The 25,390-nt window shown below is 48.3% G+C and overlaps 1 protein-coding gene across 1 annotated transcript; it reads left to right on the forward strand.

Annotated features, from left to right (window-relative positions):
- Nucleotides 1-2,909: 2,909 nt before the first annotated feature.
- PSMD11 (proteasome 26S subunit, non-ATPase 11) lies at nucleotides 2,910-23,726 on the forward strand. The gene is made up of 14 exons (XM_074926879.1): nucleotides 2,910-3,029; nucleotides 5,123-5,224; nucleotides 10,451-10,575; nucleotides 13,380-13,451; nucleotides 13,812-13,869; nucleotides 16,894-17,088; nucleotides 17,607-17,751; nucleotides 18,000-18,060; nucleotides 19,681-19,743; nucleotides 20,332-20,457; nucleotides 21,009-21,044; nucleotides 22,222-22,273; nucleotides 23,190-23,332; nucleotides 23,465-23,726. Exons 1-13 carry the CDS (start codon nucleotides 2,939-2,941, stop codon nucleotides 23,330-23,332), a joined length of 1,269 nt encoding a protein of 422 aa, XP_074782980.1. The 5' UTR covers nucleotides 2,910-2,938; the 3' UTR covers nucleotides 23,465-23,726.
- Nucleotides 23,727-25,390: the final 1,664 nt, after the last annotated feature.

Here is a 25,390-nt window from a genome sequence, read left to right on the forward strand (position 1 = left end):
TCACACTGCACAGCCACACTGTACGCCCCCCACTGCACCCCCTCACACTGCGCCCCCCCACTGCCCGCAGCCTCGCGCCCCTGCACCGCACGCGCGTGCTCCTCTGCACACTCCCACACCCGCGTGTTCAAACGCTGCCTGCACGAGCACGTGCACACATGCAGTTGCACACGCACGTACGCCCATGTGTGCACAGACTTGCACGTGTGCACACACACACAATCACACACACACGTGTGCACTCAGGCTGTGGGTGCCCCACAGGTGCTGTAGGGCTCGGACAGCTGGCAGGGACTTGTGCCATCCCTGCTGGCAGGGTCTCCAGGCCAGCCCCAGGGTCATCCCCACACAGGAGCGCTGACAACGTTCACTCTGGTCCCTACTGATGGGCAGACAGAATGTTCACAGTAATTAAAGCCACACGTGGGGAAGGGGAGGGGTTTAATAGCCACCAGGGCTGTCCCTGACCTGTCTGGGGACCAGGGCAGTCACATCTGAGGGGACCCCCGGGGTCACCCCTCCTCACTGCCCAGCCCAGTCCCCAGAATCCAGCTCTGATTACCCAGCCCAAGCCCAGAGCAAGAGGGTTCCCAGGGCTGGGATAGGGGGGAACGGCACCCTCAAAATGGAAACTTGGGGGCAACCCCTGCCTCCTGTGGGACCGTGCCCCCCTGTCCCCGAGGCCACCCATCAGAGGGCACCCCGAAACCCAGCATCACCCCAAGCAGGGTTTAACCCCTTCCCTGCCAGAGCACTGGCACTACCTGAATCACACTCCCTATTTCCACCAATTTTACCCCAAAACAGCTGATTCGGGTTGAATGAAACATTCCCTTGGCCCAAACCACCACTTTTTATTAATTATTGTTATTCTCAAGGCAGGGAAAGAACTCACCCTCCAGCACAGCAAAGCACCCCGCTCACCTCCGCCTCCCTCCTCGGGGGGTGCAGGCAGATGCACCCCGTCCCTGTCCCATGGGAGCCGGGGCACGGAAGGGGCTGGCTGGAGGGATGGACAGACGGACGGACAGATCGCAGGCAGCGCGGCAGCATGCCCGCCTGCACCCGCTGGGGTTCAAGGGTGAATGTGGTTTGTCTTTTTGTCCTTTTTTGCAAACTATGGTTCAAAACCCATTTAATGCGCTTTTTTTTTTTTTTTTTTTGGGGGGGGGTGTATTAATTAAATCTGGTGGCTGGTTTAAGAACCGGGGGGGTGGGCTGGGATGCTGCCTGGCACACGTGGGGCTCCCCAGCCGTGCACCCCGATGTTTTGCCCACGGCACCTCGAGCCGTGGCTCCACCGCAGCCCCCGGCCCTTCATCCACCAAAAAGCCCCTCTCTGTTTCCCCCTTGAAGCCGCTGGGGCTTTTATCCCCAAAACGTGTCACCCTGCTGTGTCTGAGAGGTTTTTAAAGCGGCGCTTGTAGGGACACGGGGCTGGAGCCGTCCCGGCACTGGGGGATCTGGCTGCCATCAGTGTGATGAGCTGCGCAGCGGGCCAGGTCTCAGCACCAGCCCCATGGTTGGGGTTCCTGCTGTCTGCTCGCCGGGCTTTCCCCACCGCTGGGAGATGGAGCTGAGGGTTGAGAGGCCACGCAGACACCCACCGACCCCGCAAGGGGACAACGTGGGGCTGGGTGACACCCCCGCCGTCCCCCGGCACAGCCTGGAAGTGAAGCTCGTGCTGGCCATATCCCCTACCAAAAACCCAGACCCACTTCCACCAGTTCCTTCCCTCCCGATGCCACCACCAGCCTCTCCCAGTTCGTATTTTCCCGGGAAAAAAAATATCTCCATCTCTGCTCACTGGTGAGTGCAGGGTTTGTCCTTTTCAACCCACCGAGGTGTCTCAGCTGTGGTCCCCGGGGCGTCCCAATGTCCCCGTGTCCCCCCCCCCCGCCCTCCATCGGGCATGAAGCTGGTGCAAAGCTGGGCTCATAATGGGGGGGGCTGTCACTGTTTTCGGTGCCACCTCCCTGCGCCAAACCACAGCCTGTCCCCGGGGGTGCCACCACCCCAGTGGCTCTGCCGTGCTGGGATTTCCCGGGGACGATGGCACACGGGGGTCGGAGCCTCCCTGCCAGCCTGCAGGGCTGGTTTTATTCCCCGTTTGCTATAAAACGGCAATTTCAAGGCATTAAATTTGCTTTTCTGGTGGCAGAAAGATCTGTGGGGATGCTCGTCCCAGTTCCTTTGGGACCCAGGTGGGGACAGAAGGAGGGACGGGGCCAGCCGCAGGTGGGTTTTGTGGAGCTCAGCAGTGACCGGGGGGGGGCTGCTTTCTGCTGAGCGAGGGTGTGAGCGCAGGGGGGGCCCGCAGCCCAGCCCCCCAGCTGCCGGCAGCGCTCGGGAAGGGGCGGGAGGGGGAGGCGCCAACAGGGGGACAACACGCCCTCGAGGCCCCTCCCGCCATTGCTGCCCACGAGGGCCGGGCCCGGCAGCGCGGTGGGGACAGCGCCGTCCCGGGCCGTGCCGCTGCGGGACGCGTACCTGCCGAGGCCCGCGGGGGTGCTGCGGGCAGTGGGCAGGGGGATCCCCCGGGCCCTGCCGGGAGGACGCGGCCGTCGATGGGGTCCCGCCGGGGGGGACGCGCCGCGGGACCCAGGGGTGCGGGGGTCTTCGGGGCGGGACACGCCCCCCCGGTGCCCCCGGTGCCCAGGGCCCCGCCCCCCCGCGCCGGGACCCTCCGCGTGCCCCGCGCTCGCCGCGTCCCGCCCCGCCGCCCCCTTCCCCAGGCCACGCCCCCGGCCCCGGGACACGCCCTCCTACACCAGACCACGCCTCCCGGTCCCCCTTGGCCCCCACCCCCTTTCTCAGCCCCGCCCCGCGCCCTCCGCGCCGGGACTGCGACTCCCGTCATGCCGCGGGGCCGGAAGGGGGCGTGGCCGTACCGGCCGCTTCCGCGCTGGCCGTGAGGAGGGAGTGAGGGAGCGGTAAGATGGCGGCGGCGGCGGTGCTGGAGTTCCAGCGCGCGCAGTCCCTGCTCTCCACCGACCGCGAGGCTTCCATCGGCATCCTCCACTCCATAGGTGAGGCGCTGCCGCCCGCCCCCGCCCCGCCGCCCGCCGCCGGCCGCCCGCCGCCGCCTCCCGCCTTCCACCGCTGCCGGCTGCTGACTCACCGTGCGAGCCGGACGGGAGCGAGGCCTGGGCCCGCTGCACCGGCCCCGGCCCGGCCCGCTCCACCGATGCGGGTTCTCCACCCGCACCGCGGGCCGGGGGGACGGGGCCGGGCTGCTGCCTGTCGCCGGTGAGGGTCCCGCGGGCCCGAGCGGCGGGGAGCTGCCGGACTGAAGCGAGCGGCCGCGGCGGAGCCCCGCTCGGGAGCCTGGCAGCGGAGCCCCGCGGCTCGGGCCGGCTTCTCCCTCCCCGTTCAACGCGGTGCGCCCGCGGGTGCGGGCAGAGGCAGCGGCGTGGGAACTTGCCTGCACTGAAGCCGGGGGAGCGGCGTGTACCGGGGCTGTGGCGGGCAGAGGGGCAGGCAAGCATCTGCCTGTACCGGCTCTTTGCTTCTGGTGCTTTTCGGTTGTGCTGTTACAGTGTCTGGGTGTTGCGCTGGTAGCGGCGAGCTGCAGCTGGTGCTCGACGTGCTGACGGGTGGGAAAACTGTGCTAGAAGTGATATTTTCTATTATAGCACCAGAATACACCCGCTATTTAAATTGCATTCTCGGCGCTACGCGGAAAGTTTTGAGGAGTTTTCATGTGTCCTGTGTCTGGAGTTTTAACTTCTGCTTGTTTCCAGACAGGTGCTGCTTGCAGCAGTTACCTTGTTGGTCTTCCCTGTTCGTTTAGTGGTGCCAAAGAGATGCTGGCACTGTAGAGTGGTTTGTAGGCATAACGTGGATATCCCTCTTTATTCAGGTGTTGGGACGTACGGCGCAGGGAGAGCGGGTGCTTTCGAAGCAGCTGTATGAAAGAATGATTCTTGTAACGTACAGTGATTTCTGAAAAGATGCTGCGACCTGCTGTCACCCTGCTGTGTCGACCTGCTGTCACCCTTCTGTGTTGGGCAAATAAACGTTTCCTAGGGTCTGTATTACAGCTTGAAACGAATCGCTGTACGGTTTTTAAAAGTTCCTCGTCACTCTCAGTGTTTTGCTGGTTAATTAGTAGTTGGTGTTTTCAAGCCTGTCAACACACCTACAACTTTCTGTCAGGTCAGGCTCAGTCAGGAGTAACAGCTTGTGTTGCTGGTTGGTGTAAGCTGGAGCGGTCCAGAGAGCGTTGCCGTGATACTTTCCTCCGAAGTTACTTTGCTTTTGTCACTGTGTGTGTGTTAAATTGTGGGGACTGAAGGCTGCAGTCTGCAGGCAGGGGCAGCTTGGAGGATTTCAGTTCCCTCTAGAGTTGGGCAGCATATTTGGGTCTGTTTATGTAGAAAATGGGTGAACTTAACCTGTGCAGGGAATGGTGGAGATGAATGTTTACGTGGTAGTAGGGAAAAAAGTGTGTTGGTTTGTGGATAACTTACATGAAATTGATGTTGTGTAAACACAGGTTTGGTACTGCTCTATGTCATTTGGCCCTTCTGTAGAATTCGGAGCCAGAGTTACTCGCGGTGGTCCACAGAGTGGTGATTAGGTATCAGAGTTCAGCGTGGGAAGGAGGACTGACTGCCGCAGCGGCTGGAACGCCTGATCCGCTCCCGAGCGAGGAGGGCAGACGTGCCCCACTCACGGAGCCAATGCTGTTCTTGTCAAAACATAGCACTGCAGGACTGTGACTTAATAGACAAAGCGGCAACATCAGAAATCCCAATCCTGGAAATCCCATTAAATTTCATTTATTTGGTTTTGTGGCTTCAGTGGGAGAGGGTTTGTTGTGCAGTGGTGTTTTTTAAATGAAACTTGGAACAGCTGGAAAAGCTTAATGAGACTACTTCAGAACTTAAACTGTGTTCAAGTTAGAGTGTGCAGTTGTGTCTATGAGCTGGATTAAAGCCTATGTGAAGTGTAGATGAAGTTCTCTCTATAATCTGCTTTCCAGATCTTGCAGGCCAGGCTGAATTCACTGTTGCCTGTTACAACAGTTACTTTTTTTGGTGCCTTTCCAGGAGCTGACTAGTAATGATTATCTTCTAATTGAAATAGCATTAAAGGTAACTTTTCTACTCTGTTCTAGTGAAACGCGATGTCCAGGAAAATGATGAGGAAGCGGTGCAAGTCAAAGAGCAGAGCATCCTGGAGCTGGGGTCGCTTTTGGCCAAGACCGGGCAGGCAGAAGGTGAGTCTGACATAAGTAACTGAGGTAACGGGTAAGAGATGCACACATTCAAATGAATTTAGTCTCCTTATTTAATGGGATAGAAGTAAAAGCAGTTTTTGGCAGGCAGTGTTCTCTCAGAGACAAGACAGAAACTAAAAAATTGGATAAACAACGTAAAATACTGATCTCGTGTTACTTGGCCCAGTATTCCAAAAGCTTGCTGATGCGTTGGGCAGTTTAGTTTATGACCCTTTGACATGTGGCCATTTTAGTACAAGTGACTAAAGTTTTGTTAAGTTATGTTTGAGGTGAGAAGATTTTCTTGATTTGCTTTTAATAATCTCAAAGCCTTGTTTCAGATTGGAAAGTTTGTCCCCAAAAGTCCTTTCTCACCAACAGCTTCTTTCTCAATTAATTTATCTGCTGAAACATTACATCAGAGAATCCTTGCCTAGCTCCATACATGAGCAAGACTTGACAGTCCTTCTGTTGTGAATGTGTGAAAGGACAGACATGGAGTAAAGTTTGATGATTTTTTGATTTGAATCTGGCCATGCCTTCTGTTTCCTGGAAAGCTCAAGGCAGTGTGTTTCTTATTTTGTACTCAGCGGTTTAGTTTTGTTTCTTTTGCTGAAGAATGCCTTTTCTGGAGCACCTTTCACCTCAAGCAGTTTAGGAGCTGATACACTACGTCTGTACAAAGAGCGTTCTGTCTGTGGCAGACAGTTGGCCATGGTATAGCCCTGATGTTTTCTAACTGTGCACAACAATAATTCAGAATGTGAAGTGAAGCGTGTGTGCTTTTAACAGTCTGAAACTGGTTGGGGAAAACAAGCCAGCAGAAGGTTTAATCAAACTGAAATTCAGCTGGGATGCCAGACCTAACGTTAGAGTAGTTCATGGGAAGCAGTGTGAGGTCTCAGATAGCAGCTGATCAAGATCACGGTTTTATATTTATTCTGAAATGCACACTTGGTGTCCTACTGCCCAGTCTTTGTACACATCTATTTTGACTTGGCCGTTTAACTGGTCTACCCACGTCTGCGTGTGTTTGAGCATTCTGGACACTGATCCTGCTGTGATTTGCAATTGAACGGAGCTTGTGACAAAGTAGATTACTTGCACTTAGAGCAGTGCTGGAAACAAAGGTGCTATTCATCTCACCTAACTATAGATGTCCACTTCTGATTTCCTAGTGTGGACTGCTTTTATAGTCGGTGGAGAAAAATAAGCCCTTCCAGCACACGATTCATCTCTTCCTACAGTAAGAACTTAGAGCAGGACAAATGAAGCCTGAAGTACAAGTGCCTGTTTCTCTGATTTAATATTCAAGGACCTCAAGTCAATTAACTCAGGTGTAGGTGTCGGTGCTCTGTGTGTGCCCTTTGTGCTCAGATGTTTGCTTCTGTGGAGATAATTAAACATGCCTTTGCTCCTGCACCAAGGAATATGTGTGTGTTTGGGCTAAAAAGGGGGAAATTGTCAGAAGAGTCCCTTCAAGTAAATGTGTGGATGTGCTGCTGGTGTGCAGAAGCCTGAGAGAAGAGTTGTTAGGTACACAATGGCCTCCTTAATGCTGCAGAACTTGGAGTACTTTAGAGTTTAAGCTGAAGTCTTACACAAGTATGAAGAACTTCAGTGTACTCTCAGCAAGTGGCTAGCTGATAGGTTGGGGTTTTTTTTAAGGAGAAGGTTAAGTAATTGAAAATGACAATGTTAACTTATCAAAACCAAATTCTTGAAGGAGCAAATGTGAAATGTATTTGAAAGGCATTAAAGGGAGCACTAAACTGCAGAGCAATTGAATAGAAGAAAAGGAATTTGGCAGTGTTAAGAAGCCAGTAGTGTATGTGTAGATCTGAGTGAGATCACCAGGTTGTGCTTTCTGGAGACACGGTGAAGCTGGAGGATGAAAACAGGGGATAGCTCAGCTTGGAGATGCTTCTGTGGGGAAGACGCTGTCAGCCTCTCTTTCCGTCTGCTTTCTAGGGTGAAGTAGGCTAGGAGGAGTGGCAAGCAGGCAGGGCCAGCAGTGTCTTCACCAGGTACCACCGCTCACAAGGATGTTAGCACCAGGCAGGCACATGGATCTTCATAGCCAAGGGGAGTCAGTCGGTGCTGCTTAACTTAACGAGGAAGTTACTGAGACTGCAGTTTTTGGCCCGCATGAAGGAGATCTCGTCATGGTAGCTGTTGCTGCACACGCTTTAGTTTTAGCTAGCGGAATTTCTTTGACGTATTCGAGGTGTTGCAGTGACTTGTTGGCTACTTTCAAGCTGTAACTTCCCAGAGATGAAAGGGTCTGTGAGCTGCAGCCTAGGGAAAAAATCAGCTGCAGTTTGGTGGGGTTTGAAAGTTACAGCTGCTGTGCTGCTGAGTGAGAGTGTAAAATGAACCTGTGGTTGTTAGAGGACTAATCTCTATTGCACTACAGCCTTTGTTTAAAAAAATAACAGTAATACAAATGACCCTCTTTATCTGCTTGATAGAGATTAAGGATTGAACTGGTAGTTTAATTACTTTTTTAGGACAGTTCTAGATTTTTATAGCATTGCTTAAAACTATAGGATTGGAATAACTCGAATCAGGAATTCAGGTACATGGCATGTTAGCTTGTGGAAGCGCTTTCTCTGAGGTTGAGCAGCAGATTTCATTTTCCAGAGCTGCTGCTCATCACTTTTTCAGAGCTGTCAGTCATACCCTTTTACCAAGCATTGCATTTACTTAAATAACCCTATAAATAGTTGACAGTTACACTGGTAGGAAAGAGAAATTTCTATGGGAACTTTGAGCTTCACTGTCTAAATGTGTAGTTTGCAAAATGTACAGATATATTCTAGCTGTTGACTTCAAATCTGCTTTCTAGTGAGTTCTTGTGCAGCTGCTGAGCAAGTCAATGGAAACTTAAGTACTGCAGTATGTTTCATGTGATTTTTCTTTTTTTATTCTAAAGTTTATTCTAAGTATTCTGCTTGTGTGGAAGAGTCTGCTGTGCACTTAAAACCATGACTCAGTCGGTCCTGAGAAGCTGGTGTAACACAGTGATGCACAGCAGGAAGAGTGGTACCCTGTAGTAGTTGAGAGTTGATGGATCACAGAGAGAGTCTTGCTGCCTTCATAAAACAGACTGAAAACCCAGCAAATTCATAGTCACAGAGCTCGGAGCTAAGGATACAGTGCTGTGACGTGATGAGAAGCAGGCTTGTTCTCTGTGTGAAGTGCGGTGTTCACAAGTGCTTGTGTTAGTTGTGTCAGGGAAAAGAGCACAAAAACCAGCTTCTGGGCAACTCCAGCTTCAGTTCTGCTTTTCTTCCAAGCCCAACAAGGTGATCTGGAGCCCACCTTTCTCAGCTCACATTGAGAGGAGGGACGCTTGAGAGTAGCTCTGCACAAAGCTGGTGTGTTAGAAGCAGCTGTCTGCTGCTGTCACAGTAGTTTGTGAAATCAGAGTGTTTGATTAAAATGATTGGGGTTTGCATCTGAGAGTGGCACTGCGGATTGAGTGTTCATCAGAACGCAGGTGGTGTGGGTAAAGTCATCTGCCATGGGGCAGAAGGTAACAGTTGCTGGGTAAAAGCTGAGCGCTGACTGAAACTGTCAGCCAGTGGGGCTCAATCTTAGTAAAGTAGCTGTACCTCAGTTCTAGAAAAACCTGCCTCTTTATTCTCAGAGAGAGAGAAAGGAAAACTTTTATGAAATCTTCAGCATAGCGGTCATAGTGTCTTGTTTTGTTTCCTGTACAAAGTCTAAGTGGCTCATTGTAGGAAAAGTCATGATTTGTTGCACTGCTGTTGGGAAAACAAGGCTCCTCTAAGGGTCCAGGGTGCATTGGGGATAAGTTTTGTTTGTTCTAAAACTGCACTTTGAGATGTATAAAAATGTCAGTCCATCACTGTGAGAGATTGGATTGGAACGCACTGAGTTCAGTTCTTATACTGTTAAGAAATGAGTTGTATCAGGCTGGATTAAACTTTTAAAACAAATAAGTTGAAAAAGTAAAAAATATTGGAATATTTTAAAGATATTAAGATGTTCTTATGACCATTCTTTTGCATTACTGCTAAATGAAGTATGACAGAAAACTTGTTTTCAGCTGTTTTTATTGGAATCCTCCCAAACTGAAATTCTGCTGATGGTTTTCTGTTTACTAATTAAAATAAAATCAGATTACTCTCCTATTTTAGTTTTGATTTCGATGACAGTTTGATATAGAGTATATTGAAGATTTCTGAAATACTCACTGCAGGTTTTGTTGTGGTGCTTTCACTATCAAATCTTGTAAAGGCGGTAGTGCCAGATCTAGGTGATGTTTGGGTGAGAATTCTGGGACAAACAAGCTGTGATTGCAATGTGCAACCCCACCCCACTGCTCTTTGAGTCGCACTGAACCCTGTGCTGGCACGCTGCTTGTCTGCTGGAAGTATCGTCTTCCCTAACTGTAAACAGACATCACTGCAACCTGGCCCGACTGCTGCGTCGTGTTTATCGCAGGAGAAGAGTTTTAACTGGTGCTGTGCAATTCCAACACGTTCCGTTCCCTTCTGCTTCTGCGAACACCGAGTCCTGAAACTGCTGCTGTTGATTGCCAAATCCCTTCACTCTGTAGGAATGTTTTTAGTGTATTTCTTCATAGAGAAGAACTTTTCTTCTGTGAGCTGGAGGCCAGCTTTATAACATTTATAACTTTATAATATTAAGGAGACTATAGAAACAGAAATCTAGTTAACTAAGATCTAATTAGGTAACGTGGGTATTGAAGTGTTAAATGTCATTTTTTCAGCAGTGGAGCACAGGGTGTATCTGACTTTCTAGGGCTGGCTAGGAATGGCAGATTAAAACGTCAAACTGTGAGTTAATAAAAACGTACTTAAACTATAAACTCCGTTGCCCATTTTATGGAAAAATCTCAAAGCATTTAGCAGATGCTTATGTTTTTAAAATGTGCCCGAGGCAAGTGTACTTACAAATGGTGTTATAATTGGGCAAACTGAAGTAACGGGAAACGTATGCTGTGTGGGTAAGGCTGGAGCCCAACAGTCCCCTTTACCAGTCCCTGTGTTTACTGCAAGGCATTCCTTCAGGTGACATTTATCACTCTTTTCCTGTAAGTGATGTTGAGAGACTGCTTATAAAATGTTTGGTGTAATAAATACTGCTGTGTATAGATGTGTCAGGTACTCCAGCTGCGGTGTAGTTCTTGGCTGTGTAGTTGTATTTCATGAATCTCTTTTTTTCTTTATACAGAGCTGGGAGGACTTCTGAAGTATGTTCGACCCTTCTTGAACGCCATCAGCAAAGCAAAGGCAGCCCGCTTAGTCCGATCTCTGCTTGATCTGTTCCTTGATATGGAGGCAGCAACGGGACAGGAGGTGAGATTTAAATTTCAGCAGTAGTCTGTTCCTCAAAAGCTTGTAGTACCATTATCTGACCTGGTTTGCTTCACACTGAAGAATTACTCATGTCAGGAAACATTCATTTAATGCATTTGGTTATATTCTATTCACAGAACATTAGATAATTTAATTCACTCATAACCATGTTTTTCTGCAAGCCTCATCCTGCTGTGGGTTAGGAGTAACTCTCACCCTGGGCATTTTTCCTAGATTTGCGTTGCTAGCTATGAGATGCACAGCATTAGCAGTATTTTGTGGTGGGTGTTTGGAATATGAGAGGTGCTACACTGGTTCCAGAGAGCTCGTTCTGGTGGGAGGCTGCGGGCAGTGTGTGTGATGGCCCAGAGCTAGAGGAGTGAGTGTTCAAGGAGTTGGTGGGATTAGATGGTGAGTATTACTCTGCATCTTTCACCTGGAGATGTGAAGGTGTGTTGTGTGGGGACACAGTGTGGTGAGTCTTAATCCACAGAGGGCTTCTGAAGTATGAAAGTTACTCCTCACGTCGGAGAGCAAAAAGTTTTGCAGCTGCCAAGTGTAAACTACTTGCGGTGGATGAACTTCTCCACCAGAAAACCCATTTGGTCTAAGATAGCTCATTAGAATACAGTTGTGTTCCCTCTTTTCTTTTCTTTTTTTTTTTTGTGTTTATGTGACTTGTGGTTACTTGGGAATGGGAGGAGGACAGGAGCAACTTGTAAACGACGAGGAGCCACTTAGAAGCAGCACTGACCTGTGGTAGTACAGGTTGTGCTGGCAGACCAAAGCGGTTAGATGGAAAGGGGAGGCAGGGAGGGCCTGAGCAACAGATTAAGGATGAAGCCCCCATAACACTGGACAGTTTAGAAGAGGTTCTGCCATGTTGAGAGGCAGGTGGCATCCTTTAGTTCAGGTAACCTAGCAAATGTTCTCTATGGCTGGTATGTCATGTTTTCTGAAGGGGTGACAGAATTTTTGCCCCTCTTCTTTAACAGAAGAGAATGAGGGAAGCGGGATGGGATGTACAGGTGAGGAGGGAACCCCCAAAGATGTCAGGAGAAAATGAGTGGCTTCTAACTTTTTCTAAAGGTAATTTGATGTAAATTACAATATTTGGATGCAGTCCCAAACAGTGGCATTTTATGGCAGGGGAAGAACTTGGAGTAATAGCAATGGAAACATGGCCCAGTTAGTCAAAACACTCGCTTTCAAGCATATTCAGAAGCCAAACCCAAAACCTTAAGGAATTATGACACCTAACCTGTGAGGTTCTTGACGCAGTAATCTTGAATACTTTCAGCGCCTCAGAAATGTTCAGAGGGACATTTGCTTCCTCAGTGTAACGTATATTAAGAAGACTCCCAGGAGTCCAATAAAGCAATGAAATTAGAGATTTCTCCAGCTCCTAATGCTCCAGCTATCACTATGCAATAAATTGCGGCTTCATAATGGCTTTTCATAAAATGTCAGCTCCTTGTCACTGCTTATTAAATGGGGACGAGTCCTGCAGTGTAGTACAGCTACAGAGCTGCTCCAGAAAGAGCTGCGATCCAGAGATTTTGGGAAAAGGCATTCCTGAGCCTGGCACCTCAAGATGACTTACTGCATGTTATTGTCCAGTACTAAATCGACACCCTCTGCTAATTGGGGTGGAACATGACTGCTTTATTCATCAAGGGCATCTCAGCAGTCTTAAAAATATGAAAAGCCTTCGGGTTCCTTTACTCCCCTTTGAAGTGATGGATAAAACATCCAGTGTCACTTACTGACAGGCTCCTGGCACCTGACTGGGTTGTAAATAGTGGAGTCCAGCACCTCTCTTGCTTTATACTACTAAAGGACACACATGCTCTGACGTATTTAGGCCCTAAAACATGTGCACTTTATTTTCCTTTCTTTCTAGAGCAATTGAAAATACATTTTTCTCTATGGCCAAATGAAATGGTGCAAAACATGCTGGAAGGGACCTCAAAGTCTTCTAGTCCATCCCTTGCCCTAAGGCAGAATCAGTTCTCATGTACCCAGATGTTTTTCTTTCAAACAAAAACACAGGTGTGTTAAGAAATGCTATTAGGATTTCAGCAGTAATTTTTACTGGTGAAACTTTGGAAGCCAAATCTTTATTTTCATATTCCAGTGTGGGAGGATTGTCCCTGGTGTCAGAAAGTTATTGGAAGCCAAATACGTTAGAAAAGCAACTGAAGAAGGTGGTCTGTTGGGATTTTTTTGTGATGGCTAAAGTTTAAACTAAACCTTAGTTTGCATTCTGAACTTTACTTTCTCTTGCAATACTGTTATAAAAAGTATAATACTGTGAGCATTGTTACAAAGTACAGGAAGATAATCTAGCAAACAGAGTATGAAAATATGTAGCACAATTTAGCTGTTCTGTATCCTTTTGTGCAACATTTCTGTGAGTGTAAACTCTGGTGTTAACAGCATGTAGCCGGAGGCTGATGTGTGTCGTGTGTGGTTACCAGCGAGTCCTTGTGGAAGAGACGAGACCTGAGCTGCAGGTCTGCTCAGCAGTGAACTGAGCTTTACCCTGATAATGCTGAGGGTGTCATTCAGAGACATTTGGGGTAGGCACTGAGGGTGAAAGCTAATCTCCAGGCTTTTAAAGCAAGGCTAATTCATTGTTTAGCAGTGTTCTTCAGGCAGGAATGACTTGTTTCCTTAAATTACGCTGTGGAGATTCAGGCTTTGTTGTATTGTTGTTGCTTTGTAGGAAGTGATTGAACGATACTGCTGTTTTAAAGAGGGGCAGCAGAAGGCTTTACAAATTTCTTTCTGCTCCCTTTAAGGTTGACCTGTGTTTAGAGTGTATTGAATGGGCCAAATCAGAGAAGAGGACTTTCCTACGCCAGGCTCTGGAGGTATGTTACACTGTGGATCCCAAAGCTGTGTAATAACCTATTCCCTTTATCAGATCTAATACCTATAAAAGTAAAGAATTTGTAGTGCACTGTCTGGATCTTTGTACGTGTAATGGACGGGCGATAACGATGGCACTGAAGTTAGTGACTCCTCTTGAGCAGACAGGATTTTCCCTGTCGTGTTTAAACTAGCCCATCTTCCAAGTGGCAGATATTGCAGAATTGTTCCATATGATATAATTAATACTAACTAATTTAGTGAAGTCTGCGCAGATAAGAATATAAATTTTCATCTTACCAAATAAATCTGTACTACTTTTTTCTGGCTTTCCTCACAGCAGTTCCTTTTCTGTTCTCCAGGCGAGGCTGGTCTCTCTGTACTTCGATACCAAGAGGTACCAAGAAGCCCTGCAGCTAGGTAAGCCTCCCACTAGGTGGTGGTAGCAGTGCTCTGCTTTGAAATCAGGCTTGAGGCTGACAAGGGAAACGACCGGTGATGTCATGTTCCTTGAGAAGTTTTGTAGAACTTGGGCGTTAATTTCTCAGTGCTGTACCAGTTCTGCCATTTTTTTGCTATAGCTTGGTGATAAAAGCTTTTAGGGATCTCTTTGTTCTCACCATTTGTTCATTTCAAATAATTTTGGAAGCAAAGAGGAGCTGTATCCAGTTGAAGGCTGTGAGGTTTGGCTCCTGCTGGAACACGTAGTACACTGCTGTGTTCAGAAAGGTTGAAGGAAGAAACCCGCTCTTCTCAGTTTGCTCAAATACGGCCTCAATAAAAGCAGCCGTAATGCTAGGAAATGGCAGTCCTCTAAGGATGTAATTAGACAAGCTCTTGTGAAGGAGTGCAAAGGCTATAAGAATTTGCTTCTGCACCACCTGAGATATGGTAATTAACCAAGTGAACTCTCCTACTCTGCTACAAAGCAGAGTAAAGCAGGTCATCTTACATGGCCCAAGTCCCTTCGGTGCTTTACAAATGCTCATTTTGCAAATGACTGCAGTAATGTAAGATGAGGTTTAAGCTGGCTAAAGGGTATTTGTACAGACTGCTCTGCCAGCTCAGCGCGTGGGTACGAGCAGGGCTGAGGGATGACGGCACTGACACGGACAGAAGTGCTCACCTGGGCAGTGATGTGTCACCAGGGACCTATAACTTCTTAAACAGTGCGGTGACAAGAGCACGTGTCATGTCTGGAGTCACCTGGGTGACTTGTATCTGATCAGAATATCAAATTATGTTAAGTGCTCTGATACATGGAATTCAATATCAAGTTAGAATTAGTTTGCATACAGATGTGTAATGAACTTAGGCTTAAACTGATCAGAGTCCACACTCCAAAGCTATGCTTAACTTCATCACTTGGATGATAGTGGTACAGCTCAGTGAGTTGTGAAGGCCTGTACCTATAAGACAGCCTCTCCGAAAGCTCTGTCAAGACTTCAGCATTGTGCGCTAGTGCTTCTATGTGGCTGGCCGAGACATGGTTATGTCTGTGGCTACAGGGAGTAGGTGCAAGCAGAGAGTCCCTGCGGGATGTTTCTAGGGAGAGTCTGTTCTCTTCCATCTCGTTATGCAGTTTCAGCTGTGGTTTTCAGCTTCCAAGCACAGCAAGAGAGGATCATAGAATTGCAGAATGATTTGGGTTGGGAGGGATCTTAAAGCCCATCCAGTCCCACCCCCTGCCCCGGGCAGGGACACCTTCCACTAGCCCAGGTTGCCCAAAGCCCCGTCCAACCTGGCCTTGAACCCTGCCAGGGAGGGGGCAGCCACAGCTTCTCTGGGCAACCTGTGCCAGGGCCTCACCCCCCTCACAGGGGAGAATTTCTGCCTTAGATCTCATTTAAATCTGCCCTCTGTCAGTTTAAACCCATCACCCCTTGTCCTACCCCCTATACCCCTGATCAAGAGTCCGTCTCCCTTTCCTGCAGCCCCTTTCAGCCCTGGGGGGCCGCTCTAAGGTCTCCCCGGAGCCTTCTCTTCTCCAGCTGAACCCCCCAACTCTCCCAGCCTGTCCTCACAGGGGGGGCTCCAGCCCCCCAAGCATCCTCGTGGCCTCCTCTGGCCCCGCTCGAGCAGGTCCGTGTCCTTCTGCTGTTGGTGCCCCCAGAGCTGGACCCAGCCCTGCAGGGGGGTCTCACAGAGCGGAGCAGAGGGGAGAATCCCCCCCTGGCCCTGTGCCCACCCTGCTCTGGGGGCAGCCCAGCACACCGTTGCCTTTCTGGGCTGTGAGCACACGTTGGTGGCTCACAGTCAGTTTTCCATCCACTAACACCCCAAAGTCCTTCTCCTTGGGGCTGCTCTCAATCCACTCCTCACCCAGCCTGGATTTGTGTTTGGGATTGCCCCGACCCATGGGCAGGACCTTGCCCTTGGCCTTGTTGAACTTCATGAGGTTTGCACGGGCCCACCTCCAGCCTGTCCAGGTCCCTCTGGATGGCACATCCCTCCAGCGTGTCCCCTGCGCCGCACAGCTCAGTGTTGTTGGTAAGGAATTTGCTGAGGGTGCACTTGATCCCACTGTCCATGTCAGTGCTCGTCCCAACCCCTGAGGATGCCTCTTGTCGTTCTCCACTTGGACATCAAGCTGTTGGCTGCAGCAGTTTGAGTGTGAACATCCAGCCAATCCCTTATCCACCGAGTGCTCCACCTGTCAAATCTGCATCTCTCCAAGTTAGAGACAAGGGTGTTGTGTGGGACAGTGACAGATGCTTTGCACAAGTCCACATAGATGATGTCAGTTGCTTGAGAACTTTATGGAGTTCTCATCTCTGTTTGCCTTAAGTTAGCTCTTTAGTTTGTCGCTGGGGGGGAAGAAGGGGAAAAGCTCCCTTCAAGGCTGGCTTTTTCTGCCCTCACAAGGCTTTATGGGACAGTTTAGGCATTTCTTAGGCTGTCCATTCCTACCTCCTAAATTTGATCTATAAATGTCTTGTGCTTAAAACATTCCTTCCTCATCCCATATTCTTAGGAGTTGTTTGAAAATCCTCGGGTCTCACCCTGGGGGAATGATGCAGGAACAGGCAGTACTTCAGGTTCGCTCAGAGCTCTGAATGTGAGTGGTAAATCACGCTGTCACCTGGGGAAGTGGTGCCAGAGTGACAATCTGAACTGCACAACCCATCCTTGACTTTCTGCTGAGTGTCTGCTGCCCGCAATGACATGGCAGAGACACGCTGTCCGCTTACCCAAGTATTCTCACTGCCCTCTTCCACAAAACTGCTTCAGCCTTCTCCAGCTGTGGACTGACACTGACCCACTATTATTTCCTCTCCTTTGTTTCTTCTGGGAAGAACAGGTTGTGTAAGCCTAGCCTCCCTTCCTCAAAGCCAGTACTGCTGTAGGGGAAGAAGGGTGTCGCCTAGAAAGACTTGGTTCGTGTAGTTGTGGATAGCAGATGCAGAGCAGGTTACAAAGGCTCTTGTTTTTCCCTGCTGTTAGGCTCCCAGCTTCTTCGGGAATTGAAAAAGATGGATGACAAGGCATTGCTGGTGGAAGTGCAGCTGTTAGAAAGTAAGACTTACCATGCCCTGAGCAATCTGCCAAAAGCAAGAGCAGCCTTAACCTCTGCACGGACTACAGCCAACGCAATCTACTGTCCACCCAAGCTGCAAGCAGCGTTAGACATGCAGTCAGGTAAAGCCCTTCAGGAGAAGGGGAAAGTCTAAGACTCGTCATGATGCATCAGTTGACTGATATTTGTTCTTTCCTGAGTGAATTGTAGAAAATGATGCTAGGTGGGACGTCGAGATACCCACAAGCCTGCCCAGCTGCCTCAAGGCAGGATCAGCGATAATTGCATTTTTCCTGACACATCTTTTTTCAGCCTGTTCTTGAAAACCTCTGGTGGTGGAGGGTCCGTAACCTCCCTAGGCACTACAGCATTCCACCATGTTAGTATAACCATAACATTGTTCCTGAACTAATTTGCAAGCACTTATCTGAAGTGCCTCAGACTTGTCTTTCTTAACATGCCCCTTTAAGAGAGAGCATGGATGTTGTTCTGCTAGAGATAAGGTAAAGGGGGACACAGAAGGAAAGGTTTCTCTTTACTTGAAGTACCAAATAAAGCACAGGACAACCAAATTGTTCTGTCCCCTTCCAGTTACATTTGGAATTAACTCTGATGCCAGCCTGTTTGTTCCTCTCAACAGGTATTATCCATGCAGCGGAAGAGAAGGACTGGAAAACAGCCTACTCATATTTTTACGAGGCGTTTGAGGGATATGATTCAATTGACAACCCAAAAGCCATCACTGCGCTGAAATACATGTTACTGTGCAAAATCATGCTGAACATGTACGTGGCAAATGGTTCTGTGAAGAACACTTCCTGCGTTTAAATGGGAAAGGCTTTTCGTTTATAAGACTCTAAACTAATGAAAGAACTCAAGGAGACAAGCTTTGCTGTTTGTCTTTATGACCTAATCAATGCTTCTGTTATTTGAATTGTAGTAATTTGCTATCAATTAGGAATTTTTGAGGCACGCTTAGGTTTACTCTGACCATGTTGCTGAATAAATCTCCTCCCTTCCCTCCCCTCTCTAGCCCAGAAGATGTGCAGGCATTAGTGAGTGGAAAGCTTGCTCTGCGGTATGCAGGAAGACAGGTATAGAAACTTAATCCTTTCTATCTTCCTATTATCTCTGAGAATAATGTGTTATTCTTTTTGTCAAATACTTTGGTCTTTTCATACCAAAATACCCTTCGCTTCTGAGCCACCTGAATGAGATCCAGAACTGATTAAATTACCATAAGTAATTACCATAAGTTGTTTGCCTTCAGAGGGAATACAGTGATTTTCACCATCCAAGAATCTGGCCTGCTCACTTCATTTTCTATGGTTTTCTCCTCTCTGCTTTCTTCGTGAACTACTAAATGCCTAATTCTGTGAGGTACTCATGTCTCAGCCCTCACCAGCTGCTCTGCAGCCATGGAGCTGATGTATTAAATCAGAGTTATTAATTGGTTTTACTTGGGTGGTAGCAAGTCCTGAAAATCTATTCACAGCAGTGTAGCTGAGCAGCTTGAGACCTAGATGACTGTAAGGTGGAAGCCAAGCAGCTGGGGAGTTGTTAAGTCAACTGTTTATTCTAACATGTTAACTTGCCAGTCTGTGAACGCCACCCCGTATTAAATCCAGGGATGCTTATATAAAGTACAGGGCCAAAAGCCAAGCGGGCCAGGGTCCGAGCCAGGCTTTGGTCAGCCATCTATTTACTTCGATGCAGGAGCTAATACCTACCTCACAGAGGATTGGGGGAGCTGTTTAGTAGAGGAGATCTGTGAGCATATGTGTGTAGAAAAGAGTCTGAAGTGGGGATATCCCTGTGCTGTCCCTGCTGGATCACCAAGGGCAGCCCTGGTCCTGCTTCATCCCCTTCCCCCGAGCAGCAGCTGCGTTGGAGGCTCTTTCTCAGCGCACGAGGGCAGTGTACTGTGGAAGGAAATGCCAGCTCTTCCCTGCACGGTCCTCCTGAGACAGCAGTGATCACAAGTTCCTGCAGCAGCTGTGGAAACTGAGCCTTGGGAGCAGAGAGAAAGTGGGCAGCCTTGGGGGCAGCTGGGTCAGGGAGAGGGAGCAGAAGCCTGGGCCTGGTGCACCACAGCCACTGGGCTGTCTCGTGCACTTGTGCCTATCATCATTTGGGAACTGTTCTTCTGGTGGTGTTGCTGTTCTGTTTTAGTATAAATATGGTACTTTAGTTGTGGCTGAGTCTTGTGCTTTGTTTCAGCAACTGTGGGGGAGGTAAGAAACATTATTCTGATGGTGTCCATGATAGGGTATCCGCAGGGCTTCTGCCATGCTTCTGTTGCTCAGCGGAGGCAGTGTGGCATGCTGAAGAGGAGAAACACAGCTTTAAGGGCTGAAAATGGCCATGTTCATTAAGCAAGTGACAAAATGTGCACTTCAAAATGGTATCAAACTGGCTCCCAACCTGCAACCTGATAGGAATTGCAGCTGGTATTCTCAAACCTTGCAAAACTTGAGTTCTTTGTTTCCGTGAAGCTGATTTCATGCAGTGTCCTGCAGCTGTTCTGCATGTTCTCCTTTTTAGCAGCTGTCCTTATTCTGCCTGTGTGGAAGTAACACTGACATGGCTTTGTAACAAAAGGAACATTCCCACTTTGCTGCTTAAGCACGTTTCCAGTATACTGCACAGTTGGCATAATAGCACTGAGACGAGACGCCAGAAAAATAACCTACTCTGATTTTCTTTCTCTGCAGACAGAAGCACTAAAATGTGTGGCACAGGCCAGTAAGAACCGATCACTGGCAGATTTTGAAAAGGTGAGTCAGGAGACAGAAAATGGGGCCTGGCTGGTCAAAACGTTCTGTTTTGGAAAGTTGTAGGAACTGCTACATGCCACAGCAGGAAACCATAAAAGCTTTCATAGAAAGCAACAGTGCATCAAGCAAATGCCCCACAATGATCATCCTGTTTGTTTTTTGCAGTATGGAGAGTAATAGCTCACTTGAAACTAGTTTTTTCCCTTTTTTTGGAGAGTGATCTCAGAAGCAGTTTCCTGTACTTTTGATGCTCTTCACTAGCATGTGTATCCTTCTAAAATTTTGCCTGGCTTTGGCAAGAACGCCACAGAGCTAACGGAGAGGCTTCCCGTGTCAGGGAACAATCCTGCCATGCTGTCTCCTGAGCATAAACCAGAGATTCTGGCTTGCTAAGATCTGTGCTTGCTGCATGGTGCTTGAAGGGCTGCTAGGCTGTCATGACCTCCTGGCCTTGTAGCTAAATTATGAAATTGGATTAATCGCTGATACTTTGCTGGGCAGGGAGGGAAGACTTTCATACTCAGAGGGCCCTGAGGACAGCAGACCTGTTGCTACTTGAATTATTTGTTCCCCCTGTGTCTTCTGCAGGCTCTGACAGACTATAAGGTGGAGCTCAGGGACGACCCCATCATAAACACTCACTTGGCTAAGCTCTATGATAACTTATTGGAACAGAATCTGATCAGAGTCATCGAACCCTTCTCCAGAGTACAGGTAATTGTTTCCAGCAAGCACACTGACGTGCTGGCACCTCTGTCCCCTGCTGTTGGTGGGTGAGGGACTTGTTCCCATACAGAGTATTTCTTACTCAGAGCTGCTCAGCACTTTCAGAGCTCAGGGTTCATCGTGTTCAGCTGAAAAATGATGAGGGGGCTGAGGGGAACTTGAAGAAACATGCTCCAGAGTCGTTGACCTTTCCAGCTGTTTCACTTACGCTCCCGGAAGGGCAGACATGCTTTTAACACTGAAGTGTTTGGCTTTTAAAGGCTCTGACAGGGTGTGGGTAAAGCTGCAATAATTTTGGAGAAGAAATGTTATTTCATGTTTCAGAGCGAAATGGCTTTAGGCGTCTAGTCTGTCTTCAGTTAAAATTGGATTTAAAATCTGAAGGACGTAAAGCTGTGAAGCAGAGAAAGCCTTTGGAGATTTTTAGGCCAGAGCGTTTACAGGCCCTTGAGCTGTTCTGTGGAAGAGCCCTATACCTCTGTGTTGTGTGTCAAAAGTGCAGCCAGAGATTTACTTAACTCTGTTGGTCTCTCTTATAGATTGAACACATATCCAGCCTCATCAAGCTCTCAAAGGTAAGAACATCACTAGAAATCAGTGGCACATCTTAAGAGGGCAGAGGACTTGAGGTCAAATGGCATTTGCCACTGGGAAATAAACATAGGCTGTTAAGTCTGACAGATCAGCACTACAGCATTTACAGGCAAATATCACTCCTGGGAACTTTACTGTAACACTGACAGTTTCCAGTGAGGCATCAGTCTGTCTTCCTCTGCCCTGCACTCTGCTGTAACATCACCTTCCTTCATGTGGGTTTTACTCCCTGTGTTAGCTTTTGCTCTGTATTGCCAGTAGGTTTCCTCTACTGTAGTAGCAGCTCACGTCATGACCAGCTCAGTCTTCCCCACTGACCTGCATTTAATCCTCGTGAGCGTGCCCAGAGAATCTTTCTTAGACCCTTAAGATACAGGATCCAGCTAATCTCTTGGAAGTTTCATTAGAGATGTGTATGTCACATTGACTATTGCAGTAACTGCTTTATGAATAATCTCAACCAGATTAAGTTTTAGGAAAATCCCCTGTAGTCCCAGCCAGTTGCATCCCAAAGTGATTTTGTCCTGAACAGGCATTAAGGCCAGAGATTTGGAATTGCACTGAGCTTGGCCTTTATGGTCGTTATGTCATCTGTTTTCCCTTTCTGTCTCTGCAGTCTTTTCCTAGACTAGCCCTTGGTGCTTATTTAGCACGTATTTAATAGTTTGAAAGCTGGGCTGCAGTTGTTTCTTAACAGGAGCTGTGTGTCCTCTGTCCAGAGAGCAGAAGAGGAGCTGACTCCTGTGGGGCCTTGCTTGGCCCTGGGCAGGAGGTGAGCTCGGTACTGGGAGGCTTCAGTGAAGCTTGGCCAACACTTGACTAAATATTTGCTGAACCAAGCTAGAATGCTCCAGGGCCCCTAAGGAGTGACGCCTGCCTGAAGTGACAGATACACTGTCCTCTGTGCAACGAGAGGGCAAGACGTCGTGGTGCTCTCGTCATTAAAAGCTACTGCTTAATTTCCTGTGTCATCTAAAGTGGGTGGTAGTATCCAGGCAGTGTGCAAGGAGAGATCTGTCCTGACATCATGTTCAGTGATAAAATAGCTGCTTTTAAGCAGTGCTTATATCCTGCCAGGGCTGTTGAGTGTGGAGTAGTAAAATTCGTATTTCTTTATATAGTTCTAGGAGACTTTTAATTTTTCTGCTTCAATTTCAGGCTGAGGTAGAAAGGAAACTGTCACAGATGATCTTGGACAAGAAATTTCATGGTGAGTCTCTGCATCCTTCGATCTTGACTGCCCTGCTGCCCACGGCCAGGTCCTGTGTGAGCAGGCTGTGGGTAGACTCCTCACTGCTGCACCTCTGAAGCCCAAGGTTCCTCCTCAGACTGCTCGGCGCCGCCCCGACGGCGCGCACACAGGTTAACGGGCGCTATGGGAAGAACAGTGAGCAGTGGGTTTATTTGTGTCTCTGCCCATCGCTGTTCTTGTTGCTCCTTCCGTCTGCCTTCACCAGGCTCGAGGTTTAATTTCTCACAAGTCAGAAACTGCTGTGAAGTCCTTCCTTGCTGCAGCTGCATCCAGGGTCAGTCACCAGGCCCACTTTTTTTTGCCTAGCAAAGAGGTGCCCTTCTGCCTTGGAGCTTACTGGAGGATGTGGTCACCTTTCCCAGATAATTTGTGTTGGGAGCATTCTGTGATTGCTCGTGGGGGCATCCACACAGCACAGCTGATTGGTTTGGGTTTGTCTGGGACCACGGAAGGCTGCTTCTCTAATAAGTCCTCAAGGAAACGGCTCTGTTCTTGTTTACGTTGTCCCTGGTGTTGATTTAGAAAGCCCTCTTGGTCTAGCTGAGCAAGATGAATGGGAGGTAGCTGGAAGAAGCATACTGGTTAGAGAATAGCTCAAAAATTACAGAACCCAGCTGCGTTGCCCATCTGGCACCTGGAAATAGTTTAATTATAAAATGGCTTTTTTTGGGGGGGGGTATAAGCATCTCCTAGATGTCTTCTCTGAATTAACCACTGTTAATTCAGTCCAGACAAAAATCAGTTGGTTCAGTACAACACATGAGCCTCTTCCAAACCCAACACAGCCGTTTGCTGGGTAGATCCCTAAATTCCTGCTGTCTGGAAGGAGTGATCTGACCTGGTTACACTGGTAACTGCTGCTTTGTGTCCGCAGGCATCCTTGACCAAGGCGAGGGAGTCCTGATCATCTTTGATGAACCCCCTGTAGACAAAACTTATGAAGCTGCCCTCGAGACTATTCAGAATATGAGTAAAGTAGTGGATTCGCTCTACAACAAAGCCAAGAAGCTAACATAGGTGAGTGGAGGCAGGAGCCGGAGGCCGCAGCTGCTCCGGACCTATCGCTCCTCCCAGGCCAAGGTGCAGTTTGTGTCCTTGAGGCTTGTTTTCTCTCCTCTCGATTGACGTGGCTCTGTTTTCTTTTTGCAGAGTTGAATTTGCTAGCTGTCATTTGGAGAGTGTGTGTGACAGGAGAGTGAAACCTTTGGGAAAATGTTAGGAGACTTTTTTTTTCTTTGTTCTACTTTTCGCTCGGAAAGTTTTTAAACTTCCTCATCCAGTGCATCTTGTATTCCATACGATGCGTGTTCCAGTTTCCATGTAATCTTTACTGGCCGAACTTTGTATCTGGGGGGGGAATATTGTTTAAACAAAGAGGGTATTCTAAATAAAAGGAAAAAGGCTTACACTACCTAAACATGTGCTTTCCACTTCCTGAGGGATGGCAGAGAGTTAAGCAGGGACAAAGTTTTGTTACCAGTAGGTGCCCAAAACCAGTTTGTTTCATCTCTCCCTCTGCTCTGAAATCTGAGACTTACTGACGGTGTATAAGCAGCCAAGTTTATTCCATTTGTACTGAACCAAAAAAAACCCAAAAAGTACAGACTGCTGGTTTATTTTTAAAGCTTAAAGGCCTCAGATCCCCTCGAAAGTGGCTCCACAATGATTTTCCTGAAGGCTTTCACACCCGAGGAACCTGCTTCAGAATTGTCATTGTGCTGCGCTCGCCCGGACCCGCCCTGCGCAGCCAAAAACCTCAGGACGGCTGCAGCCACTGTCTAGACCATTAGGCCAGTTTCTAATAAAGGGAACAGCGCAGGTTTCCCCTGGAGGCCTGTATTGCATGCTATTGTTTTAAAATAGACTAGATTTTAAATGTTTTATCCCTCCCCCCCACCTGCATTGGTAGGAAGAACAGGTGAGCAGGCGTTCCCCGAGTCCTCGCCGCCCCGGGCGCTGAGCAGACTGGCACTAGTTCCCTCTGCTGCGTTAGTGCTTCTTCTCTTCAACAGCCGCTGTGAGACAGCTTGGCCCTTCTGGAATAACCTAGTGCAGCACTCGCTGGGGAGCTTCCTCATTACTGTTCAAAGTCGTATGTGTGGGGGGTGGAGCACGGTGTATTCCAGCATGTTTCATTTTATGGTGAGGTTACTAGCTAGGTTTTAATGCCATTTGGGCAGTGTAAGCTTCTGCGTCTCTGTCCTGCTAACCTTTATTTTTCCTTTCCCCTCTGTCTCTCTTTCTCTCTCCCTCTCCACGTTTTTCTTACAAAATTTATATTTTGTAAAAGGATTCTGTTTTATCAGGAAATATTTTGCCTTCACACTGAATCTTAGACTGGCTGATTTTTCTGCTTTCTGTTCACATTTTAACCTCTTTGACATTTTTTTTTTTTTAATTCCATCTCATCCAGTCAGTCACTGTTTGGGTTTTTGGCACCATCAATATCAAATGTACAAACGGTTCTTGCTAACCAACACCAGGTATATCTGATGTTCAGATGAGTTCCAATAAAATAATTTTTTTTTCAAAAATCTGTCTCCTGTCTTCAGCTGCCGAGGCAGGTAATGGGCACGTTCGGTGCAGTTTCTCTCTGCTTAGGGAAGGTGGATTGCAGCACCTGGCTAGAGCTCACCAAGGCATCGCTGGTGATGATGTTTCTGAGACATGGAGTGTGAGGGACCATGTTCTAAGCAGCATCTCTGAAGGTTTATGGATTGTGACCTGTTCCTGGCACAGCAAGTTTGAGTTCTACCAAGTGAAGTCATGATATTTATTGTTGTGAAAAATGAATTACATCTGACCTCTTGCACCTTTAGCTTTGAAAATACCCTGATGCTGTATTGGAGAGTCTCACGTTGTGCACACACCATGTGTAGGTTCCTCTTAAGGCTAGAGAGGGGGTTTAGGATGTAATTGGACTGATACAACATCTTTAATTTTCACTTTGGAAGGTCATGCATCTCGGACACTGCCTAGCTGAGGTGGTGCAGGTCTTTTGGAAGGAAAATGTGAAGGACTTAACTCTTATGCGTGGCTTGGATTGCAGGGGAAGTGCATTTCCAGTTTCCTTAA

The sequence above is a fragment of the Athene noctua genome, chromosome 25, assembly GCF_965140245.1.
Source record: "Athene noctua chromosome 25, bAthNoc1.hap1.1, whole genome shotgun sequence".
Classification (NCBI taxonomy): domain Eukaryota; kingdom Metazoa; phylum Chordata; class Aves; order Strigiformes; family Strigidae; genus Athene; species Athene noctua.